This window comes from Penicillium macrosclerotiorum (assembly GCF_028827735.1).
Source record: "Penicillium macrosclerotiorum strain IBT 26536 chromosome Unknown utg000006l_segment0_segment0, whole genome shotgun sequence".
Taxonomy (NCBI): domain Eukaryota; kingdom Fungi; phylum Ascomycota; class Eurotiomycetes; order Eurotiales; family Aspergillaceae; genus Penicillium; species Penicillium macrosclerotiorum.
Window position 1 is genome coordinate 231,869 of NW_026643085.1, and position 24,897 is coordinate 256,765.

General features: G+C 49.6%; 11 protein-coding genes across 11 annotated transcripts; 3 read left to right on the forward strand and 8 right to left on the reverse strand.

Annotated features, from left to right (window-relative positions):
* Nucleotides 1–61: 61 nt before the first annotated feature.
* N7462_005376 (uncharacterized protein) lies at nucleotides 62–466 on the reverse strand (the record flags this gene model as incomplete). Its single annotated transcript, XM_057077094.1, has 1 exon — nucleotides 62–466. One exon carries the CDS (start codon nucleotides 464–466, stop codon nucleotides 62–64), a length of 405 nt encoding a protein of 134 aa, XP_056932674.1.
* A 2,063-nt stretch (nucleotides 467–2,529) lies between these two features.
* N7462_005377 (high-affinity nicotinic acid transporter) lies at nucleotides 2,530–4,226 on the reverse strand (the record flags this gene model as incomplete). Its single annotated transcript, XM_057077095.1, has 5 exons — nucleotides 2,530–2,891; nucleotides 2,949–3,674; nucleotides 3,741–3,856; nucleotides 3,914–4,053; nucleotides 4,104–4,226. The coding sequence occupies 5 exons, from the start codon at nucleotides 4,224–4,226 to the stop codon at nucleotides 2,530–2,532; spliced, it is 1,467 nt and encodes a 488-aa protein (XP_056932675.1).
* Nucleotides 4,227–4,651: 425 nt separating this feature from the next.
* On the forward strand, nucleotides 4,652–6,057 carry N7462_005378 (dipeptidase; the record flags this gene model as incomplete). Its single annotated transcript, XM_057077096.1, has 3 exons — nucleotides 4,652–4,898; nucleotides 4,962–5,841; nucleotides 5,901–6,057. 3 exons carry the CDS (start codon nucleotides 4,652–4,654, stop codon nucleotides 6,055–6,057), a joined length of 1,284 nt encoding a protein of 427 aa, XP_056932676.1.
* A 199-nt stretch (nucleotides 6,058–6,256) lies between these two features.
* N7462_005379 (uncharacterized protein) lies at nucleotides 6,257–10,350 on the reverse strand (the record flags this gene model as incomplete). The annotated part of the gene is made up of 3 exons (XM_057077097.1): nucleotides 6,257–7,087; nucleotides 7,155–9,286; nucleotides 9,375–10,350. The coding sequence occupies 3 exons, from the start codon at nucleotides 10,348–10,350 to the stop codon at nucleotides 6,257–6,259; spliced, it is 3,939 nt and encodes a 1,312-aa protein (XP_056932677.1).
* A 467-nt stretch (nucleotides 10,351–10,817) lies between these two features.
* N7462_005380 (D-mandelate dehydrogenase-like dehydrogenase) lies at nucleotides 10,818–11,849 on the forward strand (the record flags this gene model as incomplete). The annotated part of the gene is made up of 1 exon (XM_057077098.1): nucleotides 10,818–11,849. The coding sequence occupies one exon, from the start codon at nucleotides 10,818–10,820 to the stop codon at nucleotides 11,847–11,849; it is 1,032 nt and encodes a 343-aa protein (XP_056932678.1).
* Nucleotides 11,850–12,178: 329 nt separating this feature from the next.
* N7462_005381 (putative ubiquitin conjugating enzyme E2) lies at nucleotides 12,179–13,646 on the reverse strand (the record flags this gene model as incomplete). Its single annotated transcript, XM_057077099.1, has 3 exons — nucleotides 12,179–13,150; nucleotides 13,233–13,571; nucleotides 13,644–13,646. The coding sequence occupies 3 exons, from the start codon at nucleotides 13,644–13,646 to the stop codon at nucleotides 12,179–12,181; spliced, it is 1,314 nt and encodes a 437-aa protein (XP_056932679.1).
* A 1,003-nt stretch (nucleotides 13,647–14,649) lies between these two features.
* On the reverse strand, nucleotides 14,650–15,192 carry N7462_005382 (putative GPI anchored protein; the record flags this gene model as incomplete). Its single annotated transcript, XM_057077100.1, has 2 exons — nucleotides 14,650–15,027; nucleotides 15,112–15,192. 2 exons carry the CDS (start codon nucleotides 15,190–15,192, stop codon nucleotides 14,650–14,652), a joined length of 459 nt encoding a protein of 152 aa, XP_056932680.1.
* Nucleotides 15,193–17,584: 2,392 nt separating this feature from the next.
* On the reverse strand, nucleotides 17,585–17,946 carry N7462_005383 (uncharacterized protein; the record flags this gene model as incomplete). Its single annotated transcript, XM_057077101.1, has 2 exons — nucleotides 17,585–17,684; nucleotides 17,849–17,946. The coding sequence occupies 2 exons, from the start codon at nucleotides 17,944–17,946 to the stop codon at nucleotides 17,585–17,587; spliced, it is 198 nt and encodes a 65-aa protein (XP_056932681.1).
* A 708-nt stretch (nucleotides 17,947–18,654) lies between these two features.
* N7462_005384 (membrane magnesium transporter family protein) lies at nucleotides 18,655–19,284 on the reverse strand (the record flags this gene model as incomplete). Its single annotated transcript, XM_057077102.1, has 3 exons — nucleotides 18,655–18,714; nucleotides 18,904–19,141; nucleotides 19,229–19,284. 3 exons carry the CDS (start codon nucleotides 19,282–19,284, stop codon nucleotides 18,655–18,657), a joined length of 354 nt encoding a protein of 117 aa, XP_056932682.1.
* A 900-nt stretch (nucleotides 19,285–20,184) lies between these two features.
* Nucleotides 20,185–21,279, reverse strand: N7462_005385 (translation elongation factor 1 subunit beta; the record flags this gene model as incomplete). Its single annotated transcript, XM_057077103.1, has 4 exons — nucleotides 20,185–20,414; nucleotides 20,489–20,865; nucleotides 21,141–21,180; nucleotides 21,240–21,279. The coding sequence occupies 4 exons, from the start codon at nucleotides 21,277–21,279 to the stop codon at nucleotides 20,185–20,187; spliced, it is 687 nt and encodes a 228-aa protein (XP_056932683.1).
* A 1,146-nt stretch (nucleotides 21,280–22,425) lies between these two features.
* hsp78 (chaperone ATPase HSP78) lies at nucleotides 22,426–24,840 on the forward strand (the record flags this gene model as incomplete). Its single annotated transcript, XM_057077104.1, has 1 exon — nucleotides 22,426–24,840. One exon carries the CDS (start codon nucleotides 22,426–22,428, stop codon nucleotides 24,838–24,840), a length of 2,415 nt encoding a protein of 804 aa, XP_056932684.1.
* Nucleotides 24,841–24,897: the final 57 nt, after the last annotated feature.

Genomic DNA, 24,897 nt, shown 5'->3' on the forward strand with positions numbered 1-24,897 from the left:
CTTCCAGTGATCAATTGATAAATTTCAAATTCTAGAATCATAAATGCAGTTATTATTATATTCATGACCCTCCAAATAGAAATTCATCCCCCAATTCGCAGGCCAAGTCTCTCAAGGATTGGTCTTCGGGAGGCATTCCGTCCGCCCACATAAATCCCTTGTCAGCAAGAAAGCTATCTATTAAAGGGTGATCCAATGGAACACCATCACCGAATCCCAAGGCTGATCCATCCACTTGCTGATCCATCTGCATATCCATCGACATGTTTCCATCCGCGAACGCCAGTGAGCGCGAACATGTCTCGCTGTTTTCTCGCATCTTTCCAACGCTGGCCCTGGTACGCTGCAGTCTCTCAAAATAGTCGCAACTAGGAAGATTTCCATCTTCTTTCATTGAATGAAGAATAGTGAATGCATAAGAAACCGCATCTGACGTGGCCACGTTGGGGTCCAGGACAGCTGACATGATTAGGATCAAAGTGGACGAAAAGAGATAATGTGCATCAAAATATCCAAATGATGCAAGGGAGCCTTCCACAAACAGTCGTGATAGAATGGAGTTCGATGCCCTAGCCGCTTGTACGCAGCTTTCAGCCAAAGCCAATGTTGTAGGTGAGAATATTCTGGGGTGTGTCTCCCTTAATGGATCCGTGAGAGAAAAGCGGTTTTTGAAAAGGTACAACAATATTGGTCTAGTGGTTGATATGACGCATTGGTTGTAGTGTAAATGAAGGCTTGTGACATTGCGAGGTACATACTCCTGTTGCAAAGTCAAAGATAGAGGCAGCTCTTCATCCCATCTTCTCAGGCTCAGAAGAATCCGGTGGACTCTTTGGACAAAAATCTCCTGTGTTCGCTGTGGAAGACAGTAGACATCAGTAGCTATGAAATCAGTAAAGAAAATTTGCATTATGAATCAATGGGTGCTGCCCGTACTGATTTGTCCGGTGATCCTAGCCAGCTTGATATTTGCAGTCAAGTGGCTGGGATCTGAGAATTCTTCCAGTTGGCTTCGACTCAACCCTTCATTTGTCGGAAGTTCCACATCAATTACCAAGTCACTTACAAGTAAAGGGTAGCCGAGAATTGAACTGCAGAGCCGGTCGAGAACATACAATGTCCACCAGACCCGCTTTCGATGCTCTCGTTCTACCGGGCTCAAAATGGTGTCTGTTGGGAGGCTGCGATGGAGGCCTAATCCCAAGGCCATCCTCATTGCAATGCCACTGTAGGTATAAGCTGATTTCGTGCGCCCGAGGGTATTCGCATAGAAGCACTAGGTGATTGCAATCAGCTATCTGTTGACTGATAGCATCGACGGAATAGTATAGCCGCGTACAAACAGAATCATGATTTCTACCTGTTCTACCGACGCTTCCTCATACTGGTCTTGCAATAATTCCACTGCTTGAAGAAAATAATCGGTTCCAGGGACGTGTTGGTGTGCTGTTCTCCGTTTCCGGTTCGAGTACATTTCACCTAATGCCAATAGAACGTAGAATTTGCACATCCAGGCTGTATTTTGATTTTCAACCCTTTTCCCAGTGCATGTTTGGTCAAGCTTCTCAAAGAATGACCTTTTGAGTACCAAATGATAATCAGTACCGATAAATCGAAGAGCGACCTCCGCTAGCAATCTCGATTGTATTCGATCTGGCAGGTCCACCTCTGGACGTATAAGACGATGAAAAGTTTCGTGCTCAAAGAATGTCCGAGGTGGCCAGGACGTAAGATCTGCATCCTTGTCAACACATTGCAGAAGTGTATCCCCAAAGGCAACGCAGGAAGCCTCGCCAATGAAGACCGGCTGAGATGAGGATCCCGCCGCGACAAACCCAGTGGGCGATTCCAATAGGGGGTTGGAAACATCTGTGTCTGGGACATTGGTCACCGCTGAAAGGCTTTTATCAGGGATATTATCAATCACTTCGGAGTTTCGAGATTGGGTTCTCCGTCGCTCCTGTTGGGCCTTTAGTTCTTGAACTTCTTCCTCCAACCTTTTGATGTAGCTTAAGAATAATCACATCAACACCCATTATATATTTCTCCAAAAATAAGATATGACTTACGTCTCCGATACGGTTACTTTCCGATCTCGTGCAGGGAACTCGCATTGGTCATGATTTTGAGATATGCAGCATGCCTGACAAGGTCGGGTTCCCGAGCACTTGATCTTCTGTGAATTGCATCGTCGGCACCTATGAATATAATATCGCGTTAGAGGCATCTCTTGAATTGAATCATCTGCAACTCACGCTACAAATATTCGTCTTCGCCGTCTCGACGGGGTGTTTTGTTTAGGCATCATTAAATGAGGGGGTTTGGGGCAGGAAAGAGGAGAGCGACGCTACTGGAATGGTGGGTTGTTATCTGCGGAGAAGCTGATGCGGCCCCAAAAGATAAGCGCGCGGCGATAAAATCCAAGGTGTAAATACAGTTAGTGCACTGGTACAGTTCCTTCTTTCTATGAGCCCCACGCATCTTGTCGAGTGGAGTAAATCTTGGATGGGAATTCCGGGCTCTTCCCGGCTATAGAGAATATCTAAAATACACATCGTAGTCTCCTTTCTCTGGCCTGTTTTCTAACACCTCGCCTGCTTCCTCGGCTCTCTGGATCTTTGCTGCTCTCTTTCTATTCACCACGGTCATTCCAATCATCAAGGCACCAACCATTACTAATGCGACAACCGCAAGACCTAAACTAATAGATAGACCCTTGATGTAACGCGGTGCCGACTGGGTTGTGAAGATTTGGCCCACAGCAACTCCTGCCGTATTTCCAAAACATAGCGTCATACCTACCATTGTCGCACGCCTGAAATGACGCGCTGTGTTGTCCTGGAGCCACATGAGTGACAATCCTGTTGTCGGGTAGATACCGAGTGCCACAACTGACAAGATTTGATTAGATACGCTTAATCCACGGTTTTTCTAAGATATCAACCTACCGAAGCATGCAAAGAATCTCACTTTCACATTTTCCACTGAGATCAAGATTGCATATCCAATAATTAGACATAGCAAAGGCCCAGCAAGGAATGGACCTCGCAGTCCAACGCGATCCGAGCAGTATGCGATTGCAAGAAACCAAATCAGTCCAACCATATAAATTGGAACGGTCATCAAATTTGCTTGGACTCCCGAGTATCCAAGCCCGGAAACGATCTTCGGCAAAAATGTCGTGAATCCATATAATGAGATATCCACGCTGAACTGGTAGGTCCAAAACGCGTACCATTTGGGGTCGGTGAATATACTCAAGGAATCAGCCCAGGTAAAATTTTCGTCTTGCCCCCAGTGCGGATCATTGTCGTAACGAGCTTGCATCAATGTTTTCTCTTCTGCAGTGAGAAACCATGCCAAGGTGGGATGTTTGGGGAAGAGAAAAAGAAAGAGAGGGACTAGAACTAGGGTCATAGCACCTTCGACGGCAAAGAGCCAACGCCATCCTTCCCACCCATTCGGCCCGTGAACTTGAGTAAGGCCATATGCGAGAAGTCCACCAAAAGCACTTGAGAAGGCACTGAATGCAAAAATCGTGGCCGACCGCTTTCCGCGCTCGCTCTTCTTATACACCAGAGCAATATACACATTAATACACGGTATAAGTCCGGCTTCGAAGAATCCCATCAACAACCGGCAGGCATACAACCCTTGCCAATTCTTTATGAATGCTATCAGGAAAAATATTAATTGAGCGAGCCCAAAGGTATGAAAATTCACGTCTACTATGCACTTACCCATGCCTAAAGTGGTAACCCCCCAGCAGAATGCGCATGTAGAGAGCAGTGGCTTGGGGCCGATGATTTTCAAGAGCACCGCTATCGGTCCCTCAAATGGAACGTAAGTCGCATAACTGCCGATTGTCATTAGCAACAAAAATCAAAAAAGTCAAAAGTCCGGGCATTCTTACAGGAGAGTTGTCGCTGTGCCAAATTGATTACCAACAAGACCCAAGTCCTCGGGCATTCCTGCTGTATTGGCATTTCCAATATTGGACCGGTCCAGGTTAGCCATCATATAAAACAAGCCCAATAAGCCAATTGCGAAGAACTGCGTTATGGATCAGTGGCTGTTCTCGAATGTAATAATAGACACCTCACGTCAAATTTCCTCATCATTCGCCGTTCCTTGACTGGATCGATGTAGATTCCAGCTGTACCCTCATCTGTATCGGGATCATAGGCTTGAGCCGTGTGGCTTTCTTTTGGGCCTTTCATTTCCATTGGTAGATTATGAAATGGGATTGCAGGGGGGTAGGAGGTAATTGATATTAATTCGTTACTTTTAAGTCATACGCTCAAATATAAGGTCACCTATGCAGGTTGGAAGCTTGCTAATCCCAAGGCTAGACCAGCATTATCAACACAATTACTCTCTCCAATATGTTGGTATTGTCTGGTCCTGATAGGAACTGATAACAGAGATAACCCCAACATCTGTATTTGTTTGGCCCGATCGGCTTGAGCACCAAGTTGCCGGTCCAATCGGCTTTAGGTGTGCCGGGCAAACGTGGGTAAATGTCCAATAGCCGCCTTCTCTCTTGATCAAAGTAATTAGAAAGCTCTCACTACCGAATAGATAATCATTCTCTATTATTCATTCCTCATTAATCTTTGGTTCGTATACTTTCACGAAAAGAATCAGTCGTATGGATTACCTAGAGCATCTCAAGTGGACTTCGGGTTCGCTGTGTCTTGGTTCTACCCTCATAGCCGGCTCGATATGGATCGTCTACCAGCACTTATGCGCTTCCAATACAGGCGCAGATTATGCTTCACGAGTTGACCACATACTGAGCACTACACCACTAGTTGACGGCCATAATGACTTGCCATACCTGCTTCGCGTCGAGCTACAGAATAAAATCTACTCTGACAGGTTTGCCTTTCGTGATGGTACGGAACAACTAAATTTTTTTGTTCAAGCTAGGGCTAATAAGAGGAACACCACAAATATAGGCCTAGCCAGTCACACTGATCTCAAACGTCTGCAACAGGGCCGGGTTGGAGCTCAATTTTGGTCTATTTTCGTTGAATGCCCAGACACGCAGAAAATTGATGATCCGAGCCATGTTGTGCGCGACACACTTGAGCAAATAGATGTAGCTCGTCGTTTTATTGATATGACTCCCGAGCTCAAATTTTGCTCGACAGTTTCTGAAGCTGTGAAGGCTTTCAAATCTGGCAAAATATCATCTATGTTGGGCGCAGAAGGTCTGCACCAAACTGGATCATCAATCGCAGTGATCCGTCAGCTATGGGATGCAGGGGTTCGATACATTACAGTTACTCACAATAGTGACAATGCCTATGCAACCGCAGCAGCTACTGTGACTATGTCTAACTCAGGTGAAGATGCAGGCCTGTCGTCCTTTGGAGCATTGGCAATCCGTGAAATGAATCGGCTTGGTATGATGGTAGATTTATCTCATGCGTCGCATCAGACCATGAGGCAAGTCTTGGAAATTGCTCGATCGCCCGTCATTTTTAGCCATAGCACCTGCTACGCCATATCCAAAAATTATCGCAACGTGCCAGATGATGTGATCAGATCGTTAAAGACCAACGGAGGAGTCTTGATGGTGATGTTTGTCAAACGGTTTCTCAACGCGAGGGACCCCGATTCTGCCGATATCGAGACCATCGTTGATCATGTCATGCATATTGTGGAGCTTTCTGGCTGGGACCATGTTGGAATTGGAGGTGATTTTGACGGGACAGTAACCTTAGCTAACGGCATCCACTCCGTCGCCGATTATCCCAAGCTGATAGAGGCGGTGATGCGAAGAGGGGCCACAGATTTACAGGTGAAGAAAATGGTTGGTCAGAATATTTTGAGGTAAGAAACCCATTTTGTGATCCGATATGCACAAATTGAAGATTAATTGGACTTCCTAGAGCTTGGAGAGAGAACGAACGGAACGCTCAGAACTTTGTGAATGAGAAGCCGATCGAGGATGTTTGGGAAGGGCGGAGTTGGTCAAGGTGGAATAACCCATTACCAAATATGATTCCTAATAATCCTGATCGTTTACCCGCTCAAGACTATCCATGAGTAACATTGAGCCTGTTGGTTCAACAGGTATTAGCTAAATCCTATCATGAGAACTTGGTGCAAGTCGGCAAGAAGAACATTGGCCTTAATATATTGAATATGCAGCTAATAGAAAGCTGGAGAGCATTTTTTATCATCTAAATTTCATTCTATTGCATCTAAATCTTCATATACAATATCAATATTCAAGGTAAACGCTCTAATTACCTGTGGCCGTCGAGTTCTTCTCCGTCAGACTCCCTTGTGTCCGTAGAAGTGCCGAACCAGGAACGAACTTCTCTTTGATCTTGAAGATATCCATGAACTCTTTATCTTTTTTCATTGGGTTGCGACCATAGCCACCACCACCAGGTGTCTGCACGATGATATGATCACCAGCATTCATGTGGGTCGTTGCTTTTCCACCCAAGCTGATTAAACGACTGGTTCCATCCAGATATTTTCTCAACCAAAGATTAACGCCCCGACTGCCCTCTTCGCCGCCAGCCATTCCATACGGAGCAATCACACGTCTCTCGGACAAGATCGATACTTGCATAGGCAGCCGGAACTCGATATCGCGAATGCATCCATCGCCGCCATGGTGTCGACCCGCACCACCGCTACCTTTGCGGATAGAGAACTCATGCAGAATGACCGGATATCTTCTTTCGAATATCTCTGGATCAGATATGCGCGTGTTGGTAATGTGCGTATGCACACCACTTTCACCATCCCAATCTGCTCCAGCCCCGGCCCCGCCGGCGATAGTCTCGTAGTACCCAAAGCCTTTTATGACTTTACCGGTGGTTGAGTCTGTGCCACCATATCCAAAGGTGAGATTGTTGCAGGTACCCTGTGAGGCAGCTGCAGCACGGAATGCCTTAAAAATCAAATCCACGATACGCTGGGACGTTTCGACATTAGATCCCACTGTTGCCGCTTTAAGTGACGGGGATAAGAGAGTGTTGGGCGGGCAGATTAACTTGATAGGTTTGAGGCAGCCTTGATTCAATGGAATATCGGATGATATCATTGATCGAAGGCAATACTAATATGACGTTAGAATATCATTATATCCTTATTTATTTTTTTCAGATAAGGAATGCTCCACTCACCATGATCCCGGAGTACATAATGGCCGGAGGGCAATTCAAATTGCCAAAATGCTCTGGTCCAGTACCTGTAAAGTCAAAAATAGCATCTCCACAGCCTTGGTCAATCGTTATCTTCAAAGCTAATGGGGTCCCGTCGTCGATGTAGTCGACCGCTTCGAGGGGTTGCCCTTCAAATCGGTGAGCGATTATCTTGAGTAGATCACGAGTCGATTGACTAGCATTGTCTTGAATTGCTTTCATATAATATTCAACCACTGGCCACGTGTATTCTTTAATCAAGGCTTTTATCAGATTGATCCCCTTGTTATTAGAAGCAATGGCAGCTTTGAGATCGGCGATATTGTCGCGAAGTGTGCGGGTACCACTAGACCCTGGATATGACGCAGGGATATCGACCAAGACTTCGATTAAACCCGGTTCGTCAAAATCTCCTTCTTTGACGATCTTGAAAGATTCCACTGCGGCACCTTCTTGCCAGAGCTCGGTAGAATGAGGAGGCATGGAACCAGGCTGAATACCACCAATATCTGCGTGATGCCCTCTATTTGCAACAAAGAAGAGAACTTTCGTCGGATTTTCGTCGTCATCAAAGACAGGCGTTGTAATGGTCAGATCTGGCAAATGAGTACCACCAGCGCTAGGGTGATTGCTGAGAAGCACATCGCCAGGCTTCAATTCACCGGGGTTATAGCGACGGGCTTGATACGCGATCGCATAGCTCATCGAGCCCAGATGACCGGGAATATGGGGCGCATTCGCAACCAAGCTACCATCTCCCGCAAATACAGCACATGAGTAGTCCAATCGCTCTTTAATATTCACCGAAACTGATGTTTTTTGCATGGTCTCACCCATCTGCTCCGCGACACTCATGAAACGATGACCGAAGACACTAAGCTGCACCGGGTCGACAGCATCCGTGCTAATTTGAGGCTTCTCCGTCCCTGAAATATCTATCACGACGTGCTCGGGGAGAATTATAGCCTCGCTCGCAGGGTCAACAATGATAGTTTGGGTTTTGTCGATGACCATGGCAGGTCCGTTGATACGAGTGCCAACTGAGAGATTCTTCAACGAATAGAGGCCAACTTCAACCCAGCCAACCTGTTCAAAATAGACTTGAGTGTTCCGGCTTGGTTTGATCGGGGTTGCAGGAGGAGATTTTGCGAGACGTTTAAGCTCCGCTGATGGGCTAGAAAGCGTGACGTCCATCCCTTTCCCAATGCTCCGCACGCGAACATCATCGATCAGGATCTCTCGCGGTTGGGTGAATCCAAACTCCTGCTGATGGCGATTAATAAATGCTTGATCAAATTTGGACACGATTTCTGGTTTTTGAATCATCAATGCTGTATCACTGCCCTGGTATCGCATGTTTAAGAAGAGTTCATGGCAAATCTGCGTACTCGAAAAGCCTTGGGAAACAAGGCCGGCGACACCGGCATCTTTCAATCTCTCGAATCTCTCTTCTAGTCTGGGGATAGCTTCCACACTAAATGAGGTAGCTTCGGGCTCTTGGTTTTCGACTACAACGTCAGCAAGAGCCATGCCATAAGCCGATAATATACTAGAATATCGAGGGATGAGAGCTCTTCTAATACCAAGGTCTCTGGCAATAGCAACAGCGTGCTGGCCACCAGCACCTCCAAAGCAGCACAGATTGTGGGCGGCAGCTTCAAACCCTCTACCTTCACTCAGAGTGCGAATAGGTCGGGACATGGTCGCGTTTGCGATTGAAATAAATCCGACGGCCACTTCTTCAGAGGTCAGTTGGGGCGAGCCATCTTTCTCACTATTTATGACAGCCGTGAGGGCGGAGAACTTGTCCTTGACAACAGTGAGATCAAGAGGCATTGGAAAATCATCAGGAATAATTCTTCCAAGGAAGAGATTGGCGTCCGTCACGGTCAACGGGCCTCCTTGTCCATAGCACGCTGGACCTGGGTAGGCACCGGCACTGTGAGGGCCAACTTTGAAAAGACCATTTTCCCAAAAGAGCATCGATCCGCCTCCTGCTGCGACAGTGTTTATATCAAGTTGGGGGGTCTGGATAGTGACTTGCGCGATGGTACTTTCAAAAATATGCTGTAGGGCACCATCATATCTGGCAACATCAGTGCTAGTACCGCCCACTAGACAGTCGTTACGTTAGTTCTATATAATCCCCAAATAGGTCGTTCCTATTTCATGCTCCTCGACATAGAGTGTTTTTTGACTTACTATCAAATGCCAACACGGGCGTGCAATCTTCTTCATCGTAGCATGTCCTTGACATGCCAACCACACCACCAGCTGGCCCGCTCAACACTCCCCGTAGACCGGAAAAGTTCGTGATAGAGGTCAATCCTCCATCTGATTGATTCACGAAAACCTTCTTGGCATGTTCATCTTCCAGTCCGCCCTTGAAACCCTTCCGGAATCCCTTCAAATACTGCTCAGTCACCGGTGAAAGGTAAGCATCAGCCACCGCCGACTGGCTGCGGGGGACCAGCTTAGCCATAGTCTGCAACTCAGATGATACGGCCACTTTGAACCCAAGCTCCCTCGCAATGGCTGCTACGGCAATCTCATGCTCTTGGAATGTGTAGGAGTGCATCAGCGCAACGGCGACAGAGCGATAGCCCTGCTCCCAGACAGCGAGTAGGTCTTTTCGAACTGCGTCCAGGTCCGGGGATCGCAAGACACGCACAGCTTCACCTGTTAATCCGACTTTCAGGGCTGGGTCTGAGTCAATGCCAATTGTCTTTGGCTCAGGGTCCTCCGAGAATCCCTCGATCGTCACTCTCTCGTCGATCTCGACTACAGTCTCGTACAACTGGGTGAGGCGTTGCACGGACAGATCAAAGATATTAGGGCGGGCTTGGTTTCCAATCTTAAGTAAGTCCCGAAATCCCTTGGTGATCAACAAGGCAACCCGCTCCCCTTTGCGTTCTAGCAGTGCATTGGTGGCCACTGTTGTGCCCATGCGGATGGACTCGACAGGGCTGAGGTCCAACAATGTTCCCCGCGGAATAGGTGATCCGCCTGCAATCTCGAGAATTTGCCGGATACATTCTGTAGGTGCATCCTCATATTGCTGTGGAGATTCAGACAACACTTTGAAGATGATATCTGAGGATTGTCCGGGGATTTGAGCCCAGGCGTCGGTGAACGTGCCCCCGCGGTCAATAGCGATTCGAATTCCCGGCGTGGTCATGTTTCTGTTGGGGATATCTTCTTGCTAATGAAGAGAATTTTTTGGCAGAAGATTGCGAAAAACAGTGTCTTGCTGTTACAGTTTATACCCACCCACCATCATGGAGCTCCTGGGTCGGACAGTACTCCGCAGTTGCGGTTCGGCTGGCAACCCTCTTGCCCAGTTCTAAATCGACTAGATCAGTGCCCATGCATTGGTCTTTTGGTCGATAGACCCAGTATCCACTCGGTAAGTGCCCCTGTCGAACCGGGAGACAGGCCGATCGCCAGCCGGCAAGTCCAACTCGAAGCCGACCCCCGCACAGAGACGATAAGTGACGATAATAACGACAACTCACCGGCCTGCAGTCTTCGCCGCAGACCCCACAGAAGGAACAGTCTGTATGGGCCGAGCTAGCGATGTAGAAGAATTGTGAAGGCACCCATGCCACCTCCCGCTGAAGCAACCCATAGACACCGACCGCCATGATGGTCGAAAAGCCCGTCGTCCTCCTGATCGAATCCACCGTCCAGCAAATAGACCAAGCCAGGCGCCAAGCTTTGGCCCAAAAGGTTTCCTTCTTGACCTATGACTGCGTCTCAGTCGACGAATTTATCGCCCGCCTCCAACCTGGCGGGCCTTATAACAAGATCACCGCGATCGTGCGCACAGGCTGGCTGAAAGCCGGCCCATATGCGGCGCATCAGACCTTTGCCAGCAGAGTCATTCCACACCTGCCGCCAAGCTTGAAGCTGATCTGCTGCAGCGGGCATGGCTACGATGCGGCGGACATCCCGGCCCTGACAGCGCGGGGCATCTGGTACTGCAACACGCCGAATGCATGCACAGAGGCTGTGGCAAACACCGGCATCGCGCTTGTACTCGAAACATTCCGGTATCTGAGCTTCGCGCAATGGTGTGCACGGTATGACTGGCCGAAGAGCCGTGAGCTCGGACTAAAAGCGGTTGACCCGGCGGGCAAAGTGTTGGGTATGATCGGGATGGGTGACATTGGGCTTGCAATTGCCCAAAAGTGTGAGGCGGCGCTGGGGATGCAGATTGTGTATCATGGCCCGCGAAGGAAAAGGCAGGAGGAGGCGCAGTTGAAAAGCGGTGCGCGATATTATTCAGACTTGATAGAGATGCTATCCGCAAGCGATTGCGTTGTGGTAGCGGCGCCATATACCCCAGAGACACACCACTTGCTTTCGCACCGAGAGTTCCAGGCGGCTAAAAAGACCGGCCTTCGTGTGGTGAACATTGCTCGAGGTAAGATCATTGATGAGGACGCACTCGTTCTTGCTCTCGAGGCAGGACAGGTCGTGGGGATAGGGCTCGATGTGCATGCGAATGAGCCCAAGGTACATGAAAATCTGAGAGAAAATTGGATGGTCACCCTCCTCCCGCATATTGCAGTATGTTCGAAGACCAGTTGGGCCAATTTCGAGCGTCAAACGTGGGACAACCTGGAAGGGTTTCTTCGGGATGGCAAGCCTGAGAAGCCGGTCAATCAATGTTGATTGTCGAGGGATGAGCCCAGGAGTTCATGTGGGTTACTTTCTAGCATAGGTTCGAGCAGGTAGATAATGGATCGATGAAATTAAATAGTGAATGTCAAATGTAAAACATTGGCTAGAACCTCTAAATTTAAACTCCAACAAATAAAGGAGAAAATGCACCAGAAAACCGATAGATGCGAGTTATGCAACCAATTCAATGCGTCCCTCGCCGGCCATAAACCGAATCACAAAATCAGGGTATCGTAGTCGTGAGAATCCGGCGAAAATAGCAATATATGCATGCAAAAAGAGAACAAAATCATGATCAAGCCCGAATATTCCAAGTATCTTTACAGGCGACGTACGCCAATCCGTGGCTTTGGTTTCGGGACACCAGCTCTGCGCCCACCCAATCCAGCTTTCTTCATGACTTTGGAAGGGTGTGAGGAATCCGACGTGGAATATGGGGCAGACAAGTTTGGGCTCAACCCCGAAGCGATCGTATTAGCGCTATTGCCTGGCCTCGCGGGATATAGATCGCACTTCTCCCGCAAGCCACTGGTGCCTGCATCGCAGTTTTCTTTGCCATCCGCATTATATCGCGTTCTGTCCGGGACGTCCTCGTAGATCTGGAGGTCATCGCGAAGACGGAATGGTGCATTGACAGCCCTGGCAAGTGTCAATTTAGGAGACTTGCGCTGTGGAGAGGTGGGTCGGTGGATGCGCGTATTGTTGGCGGAAATGTTTTGTTCTGAGGCGGTCACGCTCGGGGTCTGTTGCACCTCGCACTCTGAGTCTGAGTCTACAAGCATCATATCCACATCGGGATCCTCGGGGTAAGGGATGGAGAGGACAGAAAGGGGGCGCTTGCCATGCGCATTCTTGCGCGGGCTGGCTGGTGCCAGGCAAACTGGGACTGGGGACAAGGAGGGGTTGTTCTCTTTGCTTGCACTGGCGGGATCTTCATTTTCGCTGTCACTCATGGTATCGTTCGCATCGTGTAGAGGGGAATGAGAATATTCAGTCGGGGTGGTTCTTCGGACTATCTTTCTGGGTATGCCAGAGTGTAGGCGTTGTTGTTTTCGTGGGCGCAAAGAATGGCTTGATTCGTTCTGACGCTCGGTGGGTATTGAGTTAAGGTCTTCGCCTCGGTTTTTGGCCTCCTTCACCATCTCTTGGAGGTCCAATGGGATCGGGGCGTGGATTGAGGTCATAAGTTTTGCCTGGTGGGCGAAATTGCCATAGTCTTCCCGGAGTAAGGTTCCTGCAGATGAATTGAGAGCAGAGTCGGGGTTCGGGTGGATGAGGAGACAAGAAATGGTCTATTCGACAGGACAGATAGTCAGCCACGGCTGGCCTCGTTGTTGGACTGAGTTATTTAGGGCTTTTACGGCATAAACTTACTACAAGCACATCGCGTAAAGTGAGCTTGGACTGCCAGTCTCTCTTGAGGGTGTCCACACAAACAGCGCCCGTGAGCTCCTCCACGTTCGGATGCCAAATCCGGGTACGGAACGTGGCCTTGGGTGGGCTCTGGGGGTAATCTTCGGGCATCTTAAGATTTAGGCGCCATATCCCCTGTGCATAGGGTGTCCCTGCGGGACCCGTAAGGAGGAGGGTGAGCTGTGATAAATCATCGGGCGCTGCAAATCGGCCATCATCCGGTGGGAATAGGTAGTACGGCGGGAGTTTGTTGCTGTGCAAGGCAGCATGATCTGCAGCCAGACGGCGCAAGTTGGAAACCTGGAGTCACCAAGTCAGCTTTTGTTATTGTGGAATTGAGCGCTGGTGTTGATCATCCATGTGGGGACTCACCATATTGGGGTGGGGATGGATGTTGTGATGAAGCTTTCCGGCGAGGCAAAACAGTCGGTTACTTCGTCGACGGGTTGTTTGGGGCCGCTAGTCCCGAAGCGGTGACGCGTAGATGACGCGACTTCGCGATTTCGCGTTTCCCATTACATTACCCGATCGGGAAGTTTGGGGGTGAACGCCGTCTGTGGCCATTGCGGTCAACGGATCACATTGGCGCATGATTCAGCTGATGAAGACCAGGAACATTAATGCTGGTGGATACCTCTCTTTTCTCAGTCGGTTGGGTATGATCACAATCTCGGAAGAGCCTTTCAGAGACTGTTCATGCAAGAGCTGCTTCTATAGGACCCATACACATTGTCAACTCAGCTCGTTTCAATCGCAAACGTCAAATAACTTGCCACAGTGGAATATCAAGTACTTTTCTTGCACGCCCAATATCAAAAAAAGTCCCCCCTCATTCCAATTGCAAATTGCAGACGAGTATACGAAGATATGCTAAGGTACTCCGATGCACTCATTGTCCGACAGGAAAACCTCAATATCAAGGAATGGCAGTCTTTCAACTTTGTATTTACCAAGAATTAAGCTAATCATCACCCATGAATGGCAGTGTTAAAAAGTAATGGGGCGGGAAATGGGTGCGCCGTGAGTATGCTGTCCGATTCACACGCAAGAAAAGAACAAACAAGATGAGAAGTCCTGATCCGATCCTTCAAGATGACGATGGATAACAAGTTCCTCCCCAGATTAAAATGCGCAGTAAAGAAAAAGAGAAGTAAAAGAAGAAGGGAAGCCTTTCGCCTGCATTTTCGTGTCCATCGTGCCATGGAACCCCCAGTCAAATGAAACCGGAGTCCACATCCAAAGATCTATGATCATAACCAGTCTGGTTAGGCCTCTTCTGAGCCCCAGATTCCACAGAGAAAAATATTTGTGGGGAGAGTCTCAGCTCCGGCCAACAGGGTCATAGATCACTGTGTTTCAACCCCTCTGGAGAGCTAGTTTACAGGGCGAAAACAGCCAGGGCAGCGAGACCAGCCAGGGCAGCAGGGCCGGCAGTCGCGATAGCGGCACCTCCAGTGGAGCTGGAGCTAGTGGCCGAGCTGGAAGAGGAGTCAGTGCTCGACGAGGAGGACGAGGTGCCCGTGGAGGTGCTAGTCTCAGTCGAGGTGGTCTTGCCAGAGCTGGTCTTGGCCGAGGAAGAGAAGCCGCTGTGGGTGGAACTGCTGCTGGGGAGGACACCCGAGGTCAAACCAGCGGGGATGGTGACGACGGCCGGCTGGGAGGTCACCACAGTCGGCTGGCTGGTGACGACGCTGGGCTGGCCGGTGACCACGCCATTGGAGTTGGTCTCAGTCAAGTACTGAGTGGCCGGGTTGCCCTATTTGCACCCGAGTTAGGAGATGTTGGGTGACAACAAGGCGGATAAGTTATCTCGTTTCCCAACCATGGGGGAAATACTTACCTCGCTACTCACGCTGGTGGTCTCAGCGATGGCGCCCATGGCCAGGGCAGACAGAGTGGCGACGATGATGGAGGCACGCATGATGATTGTGTGATGGGGTGGTATGATGGGTCAAGCAGGTCTCAATGACGGGAGAAATCAATGTATTGGCAAAGTAGAAACGACAGTCCAGTGCGGAACGAGCGTGGGCCGAGGAGGAGGAAGAGAGATTCAGGGTTTGAAGAGAGAAGGGGAAGTGGTGAGAGGAGCAGCTCTGGGGCATTTTAAAAGAGCAACACTCATGTCGGTTGTCACGGGAGACAGGAGGCGGCTCGTCGTGGTCCTGGGCCTCCTGGTCACTCCCTCCATAACGCCATCAGCCCTGAGAAAGTGACTTGTCTCTGGCGAGTGGACCAGTCATCGGGCGTGCTAGGGTCTAGCGCGTCTTGAGATCTGCAAGGTCGGCCGTTCTATTTTGGTTTGGATTGTGGTGTCTGGGGGTCACACCGGTTGGCTGCCGTGCAGCTTTCATGCGTAAGCTCGCCGGTTCGTTGTTTTGTTGTTTCGTTACTTCGTTGCTTCGTTGCTTTCGTTGGGAGGCTGTGTCCAAGCCACGGATCGGATGAGGATTCCCATACCTTTTGTGTTGAGTTTGCAGGCGAGGCAGACTTGAATGTGCCAAATTACAGTACAGCTGACCTGAAACATTTATTACAGAGTCCAAAGTCCGGAGGGACATTGCTTGGTAGAGATGATTCACAAGTTGTGGCAAGTCGAGAGTCTAAAGTCTGAAGTAAATCGTATACCTCGTCCTTCGCTAAGATTAGCAGTCGGGGCCCACCGTCAGTGCCCATTTGCCATTTTGCCCCCCCCCCCCCCCCCCCACTCAACAGACATCCGGACATTCTCAAGACCAAAAACCATGTGGCAGTCGGAGAAAGACCCGGCCTTGGCCTCCATAGCTGGTGGAGGGTCATTGGTCTATGGACCTGGTGTGTGTTTGGTCATTGTTCATCAGAGGAAACTGAGTCGAGAATCTTCAGTATAGTTTGGAAGCTCGACTGCTGGGATGTTTGGGTTTCAATTGCGACGCACATTGCCGTTTGGACTGGGGCCGTGGCGTTAGCGCGAGAGCGCCAGAGACTTTCCAAAACACCAAATAATACAAGTGGTGTCAATGGTACCATTCGTAGTATATTATTTCACGTAATACTGTCTTCTTCCATACTCTAGAGAAAACCGGAAGCTTCTCCGACTCCCAACTCCCAGCTCCCAACTCTTCTTTCCAAAAGGGCCGATCCCCCAGGCTAACTAGATATCCGGTCCGCCAATACCACCTCACACCCCCAACGTGAACTATCCTCTATGATAAACAATCATATAGTACTATATATAACTGCATATACCTAAACAGTTATTTCTATCTCTATCTATCTGTATATATTCTCAATGGCCAATTCCCGGGACGAAAGATCTGGAGGAACCTTGGATGCTCGTCCAAAGCTGACGCTACCTCGAAGGAAGTTTGGCTTGGCGGACGGACCGCGTGGAGGCCTACGAATTCCCTTCCAACTCGCGTCCAACGGGCCAGTCAGAGTCCTCCCACCCCCATCCCCTCCCCGCGCGCACGCCGGATGGCAACCCGGGTACTGTCGATCCCTTCTTGGTCCTCGTCCTCTATTCGTATGAATGGTAATAACCACGATGATCCCATCCTCATAAGAACTCTCATATACCATATACCATATACCATATACAATCATCACCGGAAGCTCTGTCGTACGTGGCGCGTATTGGCTGTCGGGTGAGACCGCCGAGCTAGAGGCGAAACAAGGAAATCCAGAACCCAGAAACTCGACAAGTGAGACATTCGCCCAGTCCCCGATGATGAGCTACTGGTGGCTGGTTTTTTAGCCTGTGAGGCCTGCATGATCTCCGGAGTGGATCAGCTCGAACTGTCGGGCTTCACTGCGACATGGTGCCATTTTAGCCAGATGTTCAGCCGTCCATACTGCCACGTCCCCATGCAGGTCGGCCTCCGCCTGTGATGTTCCCTGCCAGAAGGGGCTTGGACGCCCGCGCATGCATGCATCCGATTAGCAGAGGTAGACGCAGCAACAGGGTCAGAAGGTATAAAGTAAAAAAGGAAAGAAAAGAAAAGAAAGGAGAGAAGAAGAAGAAGAAAAACCATAAACCCTCCGTCTCGAATGATCTATTTGGCAGGGGCGCTTCTTGCCGTGACACTCACTCCTTCACCCCATATTCCGTGTCAATCAGACATCCCTTGATGTTTCTAGATCATACATTTTTTGTGGAGTACACAGAGTAAATATTGGGATAGTCAGGGAAGATAGATTGACCTTCCATCTGGATGTGATGTTGTAGCCCACTCTAATTCATACATACTATTACTTCTATTACATACATCGATGATTCCATTATTCATACCCTCGAATCCCCGGTACGAAGGATGATATACCCACAGCCCGTGGTTTCACACGCTTGTCGAAGGTCGAACAGGGCGTCGCACGCTGGAACCCTCGTTGATGTCACAGACGACGCTTACTCCAAAGTCCACCGAGACGTCGTAGTTCCTGCAGGGAACATTGATTAAGCTTGAATACATCGAGAGAGAAACGGTCCCTTGTCCGGCTTCATCGGTCGTACAACGGGCGACGCGTAGACTCTGTCCGGATCCGGGGAACAGGGGGCAATGAAGGTGGGTAAGAGAGACATCATGCAACTTAGAATGGCATACCAAGATACATCCTGACAGCCAAGAATCATAGTCAGGTACGTAAAATTTCGGATGCCGAACATATATGAGACGTCGAGTTGGAGCTGACTTGGCATCATGGTGGATAGATAAATAAGCCACATAGGTCCAGACCTGTAGGCAGCTGCAATAGAATTTACGAAGAGGGAGGGGGGGTGTTGAAGCTCAAAACATCTCAAAAATGGCTGACAAAACAAGCAATAGGCTACAATATGCTGCTGTGCATTACTCCTTGCAGATCAACATGTCTTTATTGTCTTTCTTGCCTTTATTTTGGCTTAACTCTTGCCTCTTTCCCACCCGGCTGATCGACACAGTCAAGGTGCCATTTGAAGCAGTGTGCAGCGATGTGGCTGACGGTAAATTGATATTTTCTTTACAGGCGGAAGGGCGCGACCATATTCATCTTCTGAGAGCCAACAGAAGAGCGACCCTTTCAGCTGCATCTCCGGAAGATCAGCAGAAATGGCCATTCATTCGACCCTCGCTCTCGATTGCCGCCGGCACTGCCACCACAAACATTCAATATGTACTTCTTTCCCACATTCGGTTCTCCCGGGAGAGGAGTGAAAATGATCAGACCTGGCTAGAAGTACGCCCACAGAATGGCGAGAAAGCGAAACAGTATCTTGATAGACAGGAATGTCATATCAGGTTGCTGAGCAATTGTCCGATCGGCAAAAGAAAGCTTTTTAGGCTGAGTAGTATTGATTGAAAGTCCCTCGCAGCAATGCATAATGTACAAATAATCATTGCATGTCATGTCACGACAATCCTGTCAGCCTCCATCAATCCTTGTTCACCATATCCTGTCCACGAATCCAATCCGCAAACTCCTTCCGCTTGGCCTAGAAGATACGGTTAGCTCCAGTGCAAAAAGTCGATGGTAGATACAGTAGTCCATTGACCCAGTGGAGAGAAAGGCAGTTGTCGGGTGCGCGTTTCAATTCAAATTTCACAAAACACCGCACGAAAACAACCGGATTCCTCCAGGGATCAATAGCACGAGCATAGAGAGAAGAGGGCCAGAATCTTACTCGCACATCCCAAAAACCATACCGCTCCTCCAGCCCCAGATACGGATTCCGGGCACCACCATCGCGCTCAATCTCGCCCGCCCAATCACGCCAGCCAACTGGCTTCAGCTTGTCCGCACCAAGCACCAGTCCCACAGATACAACCACCACGGCGACAAGGGTCTCAACAATAATATCGTGGGGTAAAGTGGCGATGCGCGCGCTGAAGAGCACAGTGTGCTCGTGGGCCGAGTACCCGCTGCGGGGAGGAACAGAGCTTCGGGTTAGCTGGGAAAGCCGCGAGAGAATTGGGTAGATTTGGAATTGAAGTTGTCAAGGGACGTACGCGTGAGCCAACAAGACCAGGCCAAAGAGAGTGACCACGCGCGAGAGGAAGCTCATGGCGAGGTCCAAAGGTGGTCAATTTGAGGACGGATTGAGAGAGGGGATCGAAGGAAATCGGCAGTCGATCAGAAGAGTGGCCTTTTCCAGTTCTCCAATTAACAGAAATGCAGATGAAAAGCTCCTTTGCCGAAACAGTGAGCGAGACAGATAGAGAGGGATGGTAGGCTGTGGAACGGAGCTGTCATAGGCAACTCGGGAGGTTCGCTGGTCGCAGGATTAGCTAATCACATTCTAAGTTAGCCAAGCACACACCCCGACGTGCTGGTCTTTGGTATTTGCCATTGGCCAGGGTTCGGTCTTTTGATGGGATTCTTTCCGAGAAACATGATTTTGGGTCATTTGATGTTCAAACAAATACTGGAGAGGGATGATTGCCGGTAATTGAATATTGTGAGGGGCATATCTTATAGTCTGTCTACATATCATCAATGCTCGGAATATATATAATTATACCAGCCATGGATTGAACAAACTATACGTATCAAACCTGGAATATGAAGCTTCTATTAGAGCGTAAAACGATCATTGTATATATAAACAATGTGATCGAGATATTGGGTATATGCAGCACAATGCCACCCCTCCAGGCAATGGCCTAAGAGGAATGCAGCGAGTATTTGCCACATATTACTGGCCGAACCCCGCGCTCAAACCTGCTATAACAGAAACCCCCCCATCACGCTTTACTTTGCCAGGTCTCCGAATTTGACACGCTATTCAATACATTCTTGATTACGAGCCATAAAAAAAAGGTCATAAAAATTTTTGGATTTTTTTCATCAAACCAGCCCTATTGAGGCTGGATTCTAGGTTCGTAACTATTTGGGGGGGGGGGTTCCTAACACATCAAAATTCCATCGTCACACCATTTCTGCTTCGTAAATGGGCATCTCAAAATCACAGCTTCTGCATGGCAGCAATGTCGGTGGACTGGACGTGGTCCTCATCCTCCTCGATCTGGGACTGCAGCTCATCAGTGGAGACCTTCTCGTCCTCGACAACCAAATTGATCTGGAGCTTCTTGATACCGAAGCCGACGGCGACGAGCTTGGAAGCACCCCACACAAGACCGTCCATCTCAATGGCACGGACGTTGGCCTCCATCTCCTCGAGGTTGGTCTCGTCATCTAGAAAAATGGAGTTAGTTTCAAGGGACTCCAATGCAAAATGCTTCGCAGGATCGGGATAGGGAATCACATACCCCAGGGCTTGACCTCCAGGGTGACCAGGGACTTAGCAGCGGGCTTGGGGCCCTTGGCGGCCTTCTTGGCCTTGTAGTCCTCCAGACGCTTGTTACGCTCGGCAACAACGGCGGCATCCTCCTCCTCAGAGTCGGAGCCGAAGAGGTCCTCCTCCTCATCGTCCTCCTCGGGCTTGTCCTTGGGGTTCACGGGCAGCTCAGTGGACTCGGGGCCATAGGCAGTGAAGGCCTGGGAGGCATCGCCGGGCAGGGCGGAGAACTCGCTCTCATAGGAAGCGATGTGCTTGTACCAACGGGCAACGTGGGGGTACTTGGCAGCGTCGGGGGCGGCGCTGAAGGCCTTGAAGGTCACAACATCGGCCTGGCTGGGCTCGTGGCTATCGAGAACAGTCAGCAAGCATGTCCACGAGATGGAACCAGAAGCAGAAATTTGCAATTGGAAAGTAATCAAGATCAGAGACGCGAATAAACGCATTGGATGTAGTCATCCGGCGGGGTCTTAATCCGCCTCCTAAACACGGACCAATTTTTTCTCATCATAGAAGTGGCGATCAAAACACATGGAGCCAAGCAAAGCGAGTGCAATGAACAGAAGAGCAGACGAATTGAAGGATTCATCGCGGGGGAAAGGGGGGTGGGAAAAATTTCTTACCCAACGATGTAGCTCCGGGTGGCCAGGTAGTTGTTGGCCACTGGGGCAACAGGTCAGTTTTTCAAGACACAGAAAGGAAAACGCCAAGGGAGCGCGTACGAGTCAGGCCGGCATCAGAGACGAAGTCGGTGAAACCCATTGTGAATGAAGTTTGGTTTTGGGGGGGGGAAGAGAGGTGGGAAGAAAGAAAAGGGGAAGTGGGAGAAACCGAGGGGTAAAGAGGGAAAGGTTTTTTTCGTTTAAATTGGGCGGGCAACGGCCCAGCCACGTGACCCGAGTCGTGACGGAGCTTGGTCCAGTCGCGGCGGAGCTGCCGCCCTGATGGGCCATTGACCGCCCGCGTGGTGGAGCTTTCGAGAAGCATCGCGATGAGATGCTCCTCCCGCGACGGTCGCAAAGTATTTGCCTCCCCCTAATTCCCCGCCAATTTCACCGCCCTCATCATACTCACCGCCTACTTGAAGCGCGTAGGACGTACGCGTATCATCGTAGGCGAGCATGCAGACGCTGTATTGTCCTTCTCCTATCCTCGCCTCTCTTCTCTTCTCTCGCCTTACTACTACTGCCATCAATATAGATGGGACATAATATAGGTATGTGCGATTTCTTAGCTATCGGATGGGGTTATAACTGCATTCGTACTGGTTACCCCCGCATCCCCTCTCAACTATCCTGTATACAGCTATAAAAGAGCTCAAGCGCCAAAACGACTTGTCCAAAAAACGCTATGACAGGCCACGAATTCTGACTATGACCAACTGTGTCATTAAGTTGAGCGCTATCAAGAAGAACCCAAACATCTTCTTGCGATCGTTTTTAATCGTGTCACATATTGCTCGATCTGGAAGCTTTTGAAAAAAAAAAAAAAAAAAAATAGGCGAAAATAGCGGGATATAAAGAAAATCCTTTGCAATGAGAACGCTGGGCACTGCGATACCTCTATGTCATACTCAAGATAAGAACGATAAAATTGTATTGGCGCAAAACAGCATAGGAAGAGTGAGAAGCACTGGACAATTGGCATTTTAAAGCATCTATCTGAAACCCTTCAAAAAATTCCGTCAGTATTTATTGAGTGGTATGTGGTATCTGCTCTGCTAGATAGAACTAGGGTTGCGAGAGAATCGTAGATGAATGTAATTGAAGGGTTTGATTTTTGACCGGCAGAATATTATATAATACCCAGTGTGGGGCCGAACACCTTTGTTAACGTCACTGTATAAAAGCTCCGGTCGAGACTCTGTATGTCGACGGGGATCTCTCGCACATTCTTCGCTCACCCAACATGGCCGCGAGATTGTCACTCACCTCACGCAGCTGCCACACGCTACGACAACTTCACTTCCTCGGCACCTCGAATCGATTACTATCGACAAGCTCACGCTCACGCTCGTCTTTGCGACTTCCTCAAATTATCGGAAATTCAGCGCTCCTGACCCCGTTGGCGAGAACGACTCTAGCTCTCCCAGTGCGTCATTATGCAAAGGGACGACCACATCCCCCGGGTGGGACCCATCGTATGGATATGAGTGGAGAGCCCGAGAAGTCAGCTTTGGAACAATACGGTGTGGATTTGACGGAGAAAGCGAAAGCCGGCAAGCTGGATCCTGTCATCGGCAGAGATGCTGAGATCCATCGAACCATTCAAGTGCTATCTCGCCGCACTAAGAATAATCCTGTCCTGATTGGTGCGGCTGGTACCGGTAAAACCGCGGTATTAGAGGGCCTAGCACAACGCATCGTGCAGGGAGATGTGCCTGAAAGCATCAAGAACAAGCGAGTAATCTCCCTGGACCTAGGCGCCCTCATTGCGGGTGCCAAGTTCCGCGGAGATTTCGAGGAACGGCTGAAGGCCGTTCTGAAAGAAGTCGAGGACGCCGAAGGCAAAGTAATTCTCTTCATCGACGAGCTTCATACTCTTCTCGGATTGGGCAAGGCAGAGGGTAGTATCGACGCCAGCAATCTACTCAAGCCGGCTCTCTCTCGAGGGGAGCTCCAATGCTGCGGTGCCACTACCTTGAATGAATACCGGTTGATCGAGAAGGACGTCGCTCTGGCCCGTCGATTTCAACCAATTCAAGTCGGTGAACCTTCCGTGGCCTCGACAATCTCGATCCTTCGCGGTATCAAAAACAAATATGAAGTCCATCATGGTGTTCGAATTACCGACGGGGCTCTTGTTGCTGCGGCCACCTATAGCAACCGTTACATCACCGATCGCTTCTTGCCTGACAAAGCCATTGACTTGGTCGACGAGGCGGCATCCGCCCTCCGCCTCCAGCAAGAATCAAAACCAGACCCTATCCGAGAGCTCGAGCGGGACATAACCACTATCCAGATTGAACTCGAGTCTCTTCGCAAAGAAACCGATGTGAGCAGTCGCGAACGACGTGACCAGCTCCAGGAAGATTTGAAAGCCAAGCAAGAGGAAGCTGGCAAGTTGACCGAAGTTTGGGAAAAGGAAAAAGCCGAAATCGATACTATCAAGCGTACGAAGGAAGAATTGGAACGTGCCAGATTTGAGCTGGAACAAGCACAGCGTGAAGGCAACTTCGCCAAGGCCGGAGAGTTGAGATACTCCAAGATCCCTGAGCTCGAAGCCAAGTTGCCCAAGGAAGGGGTGGAGCAGGATGCTGACAAGCAGAGCCTGATTCACGATTCCGTAACCGCTGATGATATCGGCAATGTCGTTTCTCGAACCACTGGAATACCCGTGACCAAGCTAATGGCTGGAGAGGTTGAAAAGCTGATTCACATGGAAGACACCCTCCGAAGATCCGTCCGCGGGCAAGACGAGGCACTATCCGCCGTTGCCAATGCGGTGCGCATGCAGAGAGCCGGTCTCAGTGGCGAAAATCGTCCCCTGGCATCCTTCATGTTCCTTGGGCCTACTGGAGTAGGTAAGACTGAACTCTGCAAGAAAATGGCCGAGTTCCTATTCTCTACCGAGACCGCAGTGGTTCGATTCGACATGAGTGAGTTCCAAGAGAAACACACCATTAGTCGTCTGATTGGATCTCCAGCTGGCTACGTTGGCTATGACGACGCCGGCCAGCTCACGGAAGCAGTGCGGCGGAAGCCATATGCCGTGCTTCTTTTTGATGAATTCGAGAAGGCGCACCGGGATATCTCAGCTTTGTTACTGCAGGTCCTGGATGAAGGCTTCCTCACCGATGCCCAGGGACACAAAGTTGACTTCAGAAACACTCTGATTGTCTTGACCTCGAACCTCGGTGCAGATATTCTTGTTGGTGCCGATCCTTTGCATTCATACAAGGACAGTGGCGAGGCCGAGCTCTCGCCGGAGATCAAGAAGGCTGTGTTGGATGTTGTGCAGGGTGCATACCCTCCTGAGTTCCTTAACCGCATTGACGAGTTTATCATCTTCAAGCGTCTCTCTCGCGAAGCTCTGCGAGACATTGTCGACATCCGCATCAAGGAACTACAGGGGCGCCTGGATAGCCGTCGTATGACCCTCCAGGTGGACGATAAGATCAAAGACTGGCTGTGTGAGAAAGGCTATGACCCTAAATTTGGTGCTCGACCTCTCAACCGACTAATCGCCAAGGAGATTGGAAACCGACTAGCTGACAGGATTATCCGTGGCGAGGTCACTTCGGGTCAAACTGCCCGAGTCTCTTTTAATGACGATAAGTCAGGTCTGCTTGTTTCATCTGAAGGTGGCGAAGAAAATGTATAACAGATTGCGTTGATGTTTGTTTCATGATGTTTTTCAAGGGCATACCAGAGTGGTGTT